Source organism: Coptis chinensis, chromosome 2 (assembly GCF_015680905.1).
Source record: "Coptis chinensis isolate HL-2020 chromosome 2, ASM1568090v1, whole genome shotgun sequence".
Taxonomy (NCBI): Eukaryota; Viridiplantae; Streptophyta; class Magnoliopsida; order Ranunculales; family Ranunculaceae; genus Coptis; species Coptis chinensis.
In genome coordinates this window covers 37376433-37384776 of record NC_141457.1, presented here as the reverse complement: position 1 = coordinate 37384776, position 8344 = coordinate 37376433, and the positions used below count along the sequence as shown (strand labels likewise).

General features: G+C 38.1%; 2 protein-coding genes across 3 annotated transcripts; one reads left to right on the top strand and one right to left on the bottom strand.

Moving 5' to 3' along the window:
* The first annotated feature begins 81 nt into the window (after positions 1-81).
* Positions 82-2104, top strand: LOC147515935 (UPF0481 protein At3g47200-like). 2 transcript variants are annotated; one of them, XM_086588679.1, is made up of 2 exons: positions 82-786; positions 1026-2104. In XM_086588679.1, exons 1-2 carry the CDS (start codon positions 223-225, stop codon positions 1806-1808), a joined length of 1347 nt encoding a protein of 448 aa, XP_086444805.1. In that variant the 5' UTR covers positions 82-222; the 3' UTR covers positions 1809-2104. The 2 variants fall into 2 exon arrangements, with proteins under 2 accessions (XP_086444805.1, XP_086444804.1); XM_086588678.1 differs by having other exon boundaries at positions 1023-2104.
* A 1130-nt stretch (positions 2105-3234) lies between these two features.
* LOC147515934 (large ribosomal subunit protein eL21x/eL21w) lies at positions 3235-4769 on the bottom strand. The gene is made up of 2 exons (XM_086588680.1): positions 4378-4769; positions 3235-3635 (listed from the first exon to the last, which is right to left on the bottom strand). The coding sequence occupies exons 1-2, from the start codon at positions 4612-4614 to the stop codon at positions 3378-3380; spliced, it is 495 nt and encodes a 164-aa protein (XP_086444806.1). The 5' UTR covers positions 4615-4769; the 3' UTR covers positions 3235-3377.
* Between the last annotated feature and the right edge of the window lie 3575 nt (positions 4770-8344).

Sequence of the window (8344 nt, the reverse complement as noted above, 5' to 3'; positions counted from 1 at the left end):
GTCACTGGAAAAGCAGGTACAAACTCTCTTTGAATCATTAGAATTCACATGCATGTCTGTACAAAGCCAGTCAAAGCAGAGAGATGTCTTTCCCTTCACAAAAGAATGGTAATACTCCTTTCGTTCGTTCGTCCGTCTCGTCCAATCCTTTATTACGATCACAAGACACATGATTACTACTACGTCCATTCCATAGTAGTTAATTAGCACAAAGTAACTAGGATGGCTGAAATGAATTGGGTGGTAGATGTCAATGAGAAACTTGGGGAATTTGACATCTCCAAGGAGATGGAGCACTGGAAGAAGCAGTCAATTTACAGGGTGCCGGCATGCGTTACAGATCTCAACAAGAAGGCATACAAGCCTCAAGCAGTCTCATTCGGCCCTTATCACCATGGTGAAGAGGACTTGGAGCTGATGGAGGGTCATAAACAGAGAGCTCTACTTCATTTTCTTAAGAGATCCAAGAAATCTATCGAAACTTGCATAGAAACACTGGGCGGCCGAGTGCAAGAACTGATGGACTCGTACGATTGGATTGATCACATGTGGCATGATAAGAATATATTCTTGCAGCTAATGATTCTCGATGGTTGTTTCATGCTTGAGGTCCTGCGCAGCGTCAGTGGAATCACCAGTGACTACGCATACAACGACCCTATTTTTAGCCATCATGGTAAGATTCATATCATGCCTCACATCAGGAGAGACATGTTAATGCTTCAAAACCAACTCCCAATGCTGCTTCTGGAAATATTGCATTCTATAGAAACTGGGAAAGAGAAGGTGAGCTAGATTGTTGCCTTGTACTCTTACTTACATTAACTTGCTAGGTTAATTGGGTTCCTGAGTCATTTCTAGAATGTACAATCCTCAGTTTAAGTTTTATTGTTTTAATAGATCTTTAAAACTTTTAGCTTATGTCACGCTTTAAGTAACCTTATTAAAAGAGAGGAATATTAATTGATCGATCAATGTCTTACTCCACATGTGTGTTAACTTATTTGTGCCACATGTATCAGCAGAACGAGGAATTCCTAAACAAGATGATACTAAAGTTTTGTTCCCCCAACCAAGAGTTTCATACGATGGGGCCTTGCCTGCATGTTCTGGATGTATATAGGAAGAGCCTGCTTCAGGACCCTCACAAGAAATCACGACATCGGAAGAAGTCCCCTAGTCTGGTCCACGAAAGCACTGGAGATATAATCCGGTCGGCGGTGGAACTTCACGAAGCTGGGATCCGTTTCAAGACTAGTAAGACAACTAGTCTTAGAGATATATCATTCCGAGGCGGAATTCTTTCCCTCCCAATGATTGTTGTTGATGACACCACTGAATCAACATTCCTTAACCTCATGGCCTTCGAACGAGTCCATGTAGGGGTGGGCAACGACGTCACTTCCTATGTATTTTTCATGGACAACATTATTGATTCGGCCAAGGATGTTAGCCTACTCCATGCTAAAGAAATCATACAGAATGCAATTGGTAGTGACAAGGCTGTTGCTAAGCTGTTTAATTCTCTATCTAAGGATGTGACATTGGATCCAGAAAGCAGCCTAGACAAGGTACATAAGAAGGTTAACGACTACTGCAAGAAGAAATGGAACGAGTGGCGTGCCAACCTCATTCACACCTATTTCAGAAGTCCATGGGCGATACTCTCGCTTGTAGCTGCAATTTTCCTTGTGGCTCTTACCGTTTTGCAGACAGTATACACTATATATCCAGTTTACCGTAACGATTCATCACCTCCATCGGAATCCTTTATACTGCCACATGCTCCCACACCATCTCCTCAATAACCCTGTCCTTCTGGCCCTTTCGGTCAAATGGTAGCTCATGCAGTCTGTAGGTTGTCCCTGCCACTCTTCTCTTCTGTTTCGGATGGCGCTTTTCTTGTAAAGCCAAGGTCCGAGAACGAAGAAGATTATCATCAATTGTTGTGCTCTTTTGTGTTGTGTGTTGAACGTGTTTTTTCCTTTTAAAGTCTGTAACTTTGGTCCTCGATCAGGTCTATGGTTTTGGTGAGTTTAAAAACAGAGAGTAGGCTACAGGACACCGCTCCAACTTAGTGAGATGACAAAAGCATTTCCAAGCATCCTGGCATCTAGCGTGCATGTATGTAAAAATAAAAAGGTAAAGAAAAACAAAAAAATTTCAATCACTTCTTGCAGGAGATTGTGCATAAACTTTGTAAAGCAGCGGAGCGTTCTTACGGCGTCCAGCACAATTCTAAAAGCTGGAGAATGCTCTCTAGTCTCTACGCCCCCAGCACCTTCGTATGAAAATGTGCGTCCTTGTGTATACTATACGGGTCATTTCAGATTTTAGTTTGATTGATATACATTATTTAGTGCCAGACATTTCCCTATAAATTGACATCTCTATTCTCTATCCCTATTGAACGAACTACGCAGCAATTATTTCTAGCTTCATTATTAAAAGCAGATGAACAGCTTAGTTGCCTAGGTTCAGATAGATCATCATGGGTGGGCCAGTTATCATGTACCTTGCCATTCTTGTTTACTTGTGCCCGACAGTTGTGTTTGGAAGGGTATTGGAAATAAGTTTGAGTTAATAGAGAATAATTAGACATCAGTTGGGAGGAAAGAAGAATTTCTTATAGCCGAGTAATGCACAGCTGTGAAGCAGACCTATTCCAGGCAGATAACAACATGAACGCAGACGAACATTTGGCGAACTTCTTTTCGCACCAATATCTCAATCCATGCAATCAATATTGTTAAGATTTTAAACTTGGATAGTTAAAGTGCACACCCAAGTGAACATCTAACAAATTTTGACAATAATGTGTTCTTAGGGAGCGTGTCCACATTTTCCAAATAAGGTAAACACTAGTACATTCATAATACAAGTAAGTAAAAAGACCAGGAGTTAATTGCATTTTAAATCCTCCACTACATCTACTTTCAGGCTGCGGAAAAAATATTCATGCAAATACTATAAAGAATGAGATGTGTTCCAACACTGCATGGAAGAATGAAAATCCAAAATGGAACTCCTATCATTTCTGACCCTGTATGCTCACATTTAGGTTCTAATTTTAACAGAAACAAATACGAAAGGAACAAACTCAACAAAGGCATGCATATGCTTGGGTAATGTACTAATGTGTACTATGGCTATGCATCGCTTATGGTCAACTGTTAACTAAGGACAATCCAACCCAATATATTTAAGAACACACAAAACAAAGAGAACGAGACAGATTAAAGCCCCATCATATCTAAAAGAAAGTTAAAAACAAAGTGCATATATCAAAGTTCTTAAACAATAATTCAGTACCAAAACAGAGATCGTCCACAAAACTAGAATGATATCCAAAATACCCCAAACAAATCAACAATATCCTAATATCCACCTTTGAGATCATTAACGACATCGTACGGGATAGGTGTGACAGTCTCAAGGGTAGCACCCTCCACCATGAAACCAGGTTTGGGACCCTCTGGTTGCCTTTTTGTGGTAATCTTCTCACCACGAGCTTTCGCCTCTGCCTTCAACTTATCATTCTGGATCTTCCTCAATTTGAACTCTTCAGCACACCTTGATGGCTGAACATGCTCAACCCTCACATGAATTCTCTTTCTAATGATTCTGTTCCCAACCTACAAATGTAAAACAATGACAACAGTTTCATTACATTCTCTACTACGTCAACACAATAGAGCAGAAACATGAATTGTGAGGCATTCATGAAACTGAAAAAAAAAAAGATTTTAACAAGTCAAATAATCTAAATCAGCTATAGCCATTTTCACACTTCCAACTAAGTTTTAGATCCTACGATAATAAACCGATATTCAGTCCACCTAGTATTCATTTAAAATGAGACAATAAAAATTCCCCCTGGCAGCCATGGCAGTACTTTTAGCAAATATAAGATGTGCACCAAGGTGCCCCAAGGGGTTGGTTGAGATGCCCAACACCTTGCGCCCTCGCTTCACCCACAAAAATCTAGACAATAAACAACCATCGATTTCTTAATTTTTCTTTCTATTTACACTAGCTTCGTTACAACATTAAATACTAAACACATTTGCAAGGCAGAGTAAAATAATTTATAAGAACTCATCTAATATACATATCAATATTATCAAATCTTAACAAGTGAACATTTTATTGAACAAAGTTGAGAAAGTTAACGCCTTGCGCTTCACCCATAACAACAAATACGATAAAAATAACCATCCATTACAAATATGTCGTTTCTATACACTAACTTTCAACAGAAATATACATCACAACATTTGCAACACAGAAAAACAACAAATAATAATAATAATAATAATTATTATTAATAATAAAAAAAAGCAATCCGACATAAATAAAATGAAGTTAAAAACGAACCTGCTTGTTAATCTCAACACCGACAGCACGCTTAGTGACATTCCAGACTTTCCCAGTGCGACCATGGTAAAACTTGTGTGGCATACCTTTGTGAATAGCCCCATTGACCTTCACATCCACATAATCACCAGTCTTGAAAGTTCTCAAGTATGTGGTCAAAGGAATGTAACCCTTCTTCCTAAACCCACGTGCAAATAGATCTCTAGTTCTTGAACGCAGTCCATGACCAGCAGGCATTTTTGTTCCTTGGCTTTCTTTTCTCTGCTGCTGCTGCTTTTGAAAGGAAGAATGAAATGGTTTAGTCCAACTTTGCTTTTATAGTCAGTCGGCTTAAGTTCTGAAACCCTAAGTTTGATTTTGGGCCGAGACCTATGGGCCTATTCGATATACCCTAATTCTGAGTGATTTTGGGTCGAGTCATATGGGCCCACTCGAATACCCAGTAAACGTGGAGGAGTGTTACGAGACCCCAAATTGTGTTGGGCAAACCCGGCCTAATTTGGTGTCCGTAATTATGTTGGGCACAACATAGACTCCACACCCTCCCCACACTGAAACCGGACAATAAGAAACCGGTTTCTTGTTTCTTCCTTTCGTGTCTTTTTCTTCTTCATTTTTATTTTTTTTATTTTTTATTTTTTTCAATTTCAATTTGCTATGTAAGTAAAGAAACACAATATTGTAAGTCTCTAAGATGTGGACACTGTTTTGTATTTTCTTCCTCTTGTAGATTATGCTCTAACTAATTACTAGCGCCTTCAAGCATTACAACATCCTCAAAAGCATTGGAACACTATACCATCACTGTTTCGGATCCTGGAAGGTAACTACGCGTGACCTGTAAAAATTCAGAACGATAAAAAATAAGCCGAGGGCGTGCGCCCTTAAGTGCAGTGAAATAAGTGGGTGTCTGCCCTCCAAAAATTCTAATTTTTTTATAATAGTGTGTTGAGATGTCTAGGAAGTAATCTGTAAATTTTCAGAACAATCAGAGCTATGCTAGTCCTTCTACTGCACTACAAAGTCTGTTAAACAATTTTCGGTATATAATACAAACAAACGAATGGTTAACTAATGAAAACAGATCAAAAAATCGCCAAATATTTACTGGAGCCTCCTCTCAAATCATAGGTGCTCTTGTAAAAATTATAGAGAAATTGAAATTCTACAAACCCTCCTTACCTTTTGTTGTTCTAGAAATTTAAGTGTTAACAAATGACAAAACACACTGGAAATAATTAATTATTTAGGTCGTCAAAACAATTCTAAAAATACTCAAATTTTTACTGTAAACTACTGACTTAGGAAAGATCCTCCTGTAAAAAATTTAGAATTTTCGAAACTGCCTAAGTCACCCTGCTTGTCTGTTTTTCCATAAACTTATGTTTGGAAAACTGAAATGCATTACTGTAAAGATGGAATTAGTTCACTAGGTAAAACAACTACGAAAGTTATGACTTTTTAAGTTTTGTTGACTTTTCAATATTTTTCCATCCGGGTTGACTTTCGCTTGACTCTTTTGACTTGGGTTTTTTTAGGGCTTTTCCTTCATAAATCTTGCCCTTTATCTATATTTTTCACCTAGCAATCAATTTAGATTCTTTTCATGCACAATTGACATCATTTCAACACTTATTCATCTCTAAAGCCTGAAATGCACGAAAGCAAGTAAATAGTGATAAACTCACATTATTAATAACATAATTGGCCTAAGTAGAATACTATTAAGTGGTTTAAACTATAATTTTGGGTGTTTATCACTTACTTCATACGTCTTCTTTAGTAAATATTTATGTTGTATCACTTGAAACTAGTTGAACATCATCCATGCCATTCGAGTTTCCAGGGTTTTCGGAACTCAATAAAGGATCCTACATGAAAAACAATTGTTTAATGATGTATTGTACTCCAAAGGACCTCAATTGTTTAGTAATGTAGTAGTAGGTTGACCTTATTAACTGGTTGTCTTGGTCATCGACGATTTCTTGGCGCCTCCATTGTCTGACTATTCGCATCATCTTCTTCACTTTCCACATTTCCTCTCATTTGATCATCTTCCATTCCTCTCTCCTCTTCATTATCTCTCATTTCGTCTATCAATTATCTAATTTGTGTTTGCATATCTTCTCTCATTTCTCTAATTTGTTGTTGTACCTCATGCATTTGTTCCACAAGTGGTTCATCTTCATGTTCTAAAAAGTTTGGGTGGTCTTCCATTTTAGTGTTTTGATTAAGTTTGATTGAGTTGTTTAAAAACCCTAAGTAATCTTTTGATTGGAGATAAACCACCTAATTGATCCTTTGATTGGAGACCAAACCACCTAAACTTTCTTATTAAAATTGATTGATACCAAAATAGAATTACATCTTAGCCTTTTATAAGCAACTAAATTAACAAAGTCTGATAAAAATAGAAGACTATTACTAACTAAAGTACTACTTAGTATATGTTTCCTAACATTCCCTCGCCCTTCAAACACAGCTTGTCCTTAAGCTAGAAAATTTGGAAAACGAGCACGGAATTTAGTATACTCCTCCCATGTAGCCTCCTCTTCGGAGTGACCCTTCCATTGAATGAGTAGGTGAGTAATAACACGATTATTCTTCTGGAATAGGCCACGGTCTAATAGTCTGTTAGGTACCCAAGTGGTAGAATCATCAAGTGGTGGAAGATGTGAATCTGGTGTGATATGAATGCCTAACTTAATCTTTAAGGATGAGACATGGAAGACTGGATGGATTTGACAACCAGATGGAAGATCCAACTTGTACGCAACAAGACCAATGCGTTCAAGAATTCTAAAAGGATTATAAAACCTTGGTGAAAGCTTCAAAAATGTTTGAGAAGCTGCTGTAACCTAACGGTAAGGTTGCAATCGGAGAAAAACCCAATCACCAACCCCGAAGGAACGCTCGGTGCGTTTCGAATCAGCATAAAACTTGATTCGACTTTTAGACTTTTGCAAATGATCTTTTAGAATAATTTTTAAAGTATGATCACGATCACGTAATGCGATATCAACAACATGGACAGTTGTGGTATTAGGAAGATATGCAGACACTGGAGGCGGGGGACAACTATTAACAGCTTGAAAAGGAGTCATCCTTATAGCGGACTGATAAGAAGTGTTATACCACCATTCAGTCCATGGTAAGCAATGTGTCCAAGTAGAAGGTTGGTCTCCTACAAAGCAATGCAGATAACATTCAAGAGTGCGATTGGTAACTTTGGTTTAATTTGGCCACCTGTCTGAGGGTGATAAGCCGAACTACGGCAGAGTTGAGTGCCTTACATGGTGAAAAAGGCTTCCCAGAAATTGCTAATGAAAATTGGGTCTATGTCACTCACCATAGAACGAGGCATCTCGTGCAATTTGACAATCTCACGCACAAAAACTTCAGCAACAGTGGCAGTAGTATAAGGATGAGAAATAGCGCTGAAATGAGCATATTTGAATAAACGATCCACCACAACCAAAATCAAAGTTTTACGTTGAGAATTGGGCAGTCCATCAATAAAGTCCATAGACAAGTCCAACCAAACATCATCGGGAATGGGTAGTGGCTGAAGAAGACCTAGAGGAGCAATCGCTTCAGCTTTATTACGTTGACATACATCACAATGTGTAATAAAATCCTTGAGTGCATTTTTCATACTCGACCAATAAAAATTATGATGAAGTCGTTGTAAGTACGCAAAAATCCAGAATGACCTCCAGTTAGAGTAGCATGAAATTATTGTAAAAGTTTAGAACACTGAAGGGAATTAGGTACAACAACAATCCATCCTTTATAGCGAAGAACACCATTGGTATAAGTGCAATACTTGTCTAGAGTAGGAGAATGTTGAAGACATTTGATAATGGCATGGAGAGAAGGGTGGTTATGACACTCATGAACAATATCATCAATGCCGGTAAAAACTGGAGAAGAAATAATAGAGAGACTGCCATGTTCATGCAATCGA

What these genes read in the sequence shown, in the direction of transcription:
- LOC147515934 (XM_086588680.1), bottom strand. Translation starts at nt 4,614, where the DNA reads ATGCCTGCTGGTCATGGACTGCGTTCAAGAACTAGAGATCTATTTGCA. An exon ending in GTGTTGAGATTAACAAGCAG is followed by an intron (nt 3,636 to 4,377) that starts GTTCGTTTTTAA and finishes TTACATTTGTAG; the next exon opens with GTTGGGAACAGAATCATTAG.
- LOC147515935 (XM_086588678.1), top strand. Translation starts at nt 223, where the DNA reads ATGGCTGAAATGAATTGGGTGGTAGATGTCAATGAGAAACTTGGGGAA. An exon ending in TAGAAACTGGGAAAGAGAAG is followed by an intron (nt 787 to 1,022) that starts GTGAGCTAGATT and finishes CACATGTATCAG; the next exon opens with CAGAACGAGGAATTCCTAAA.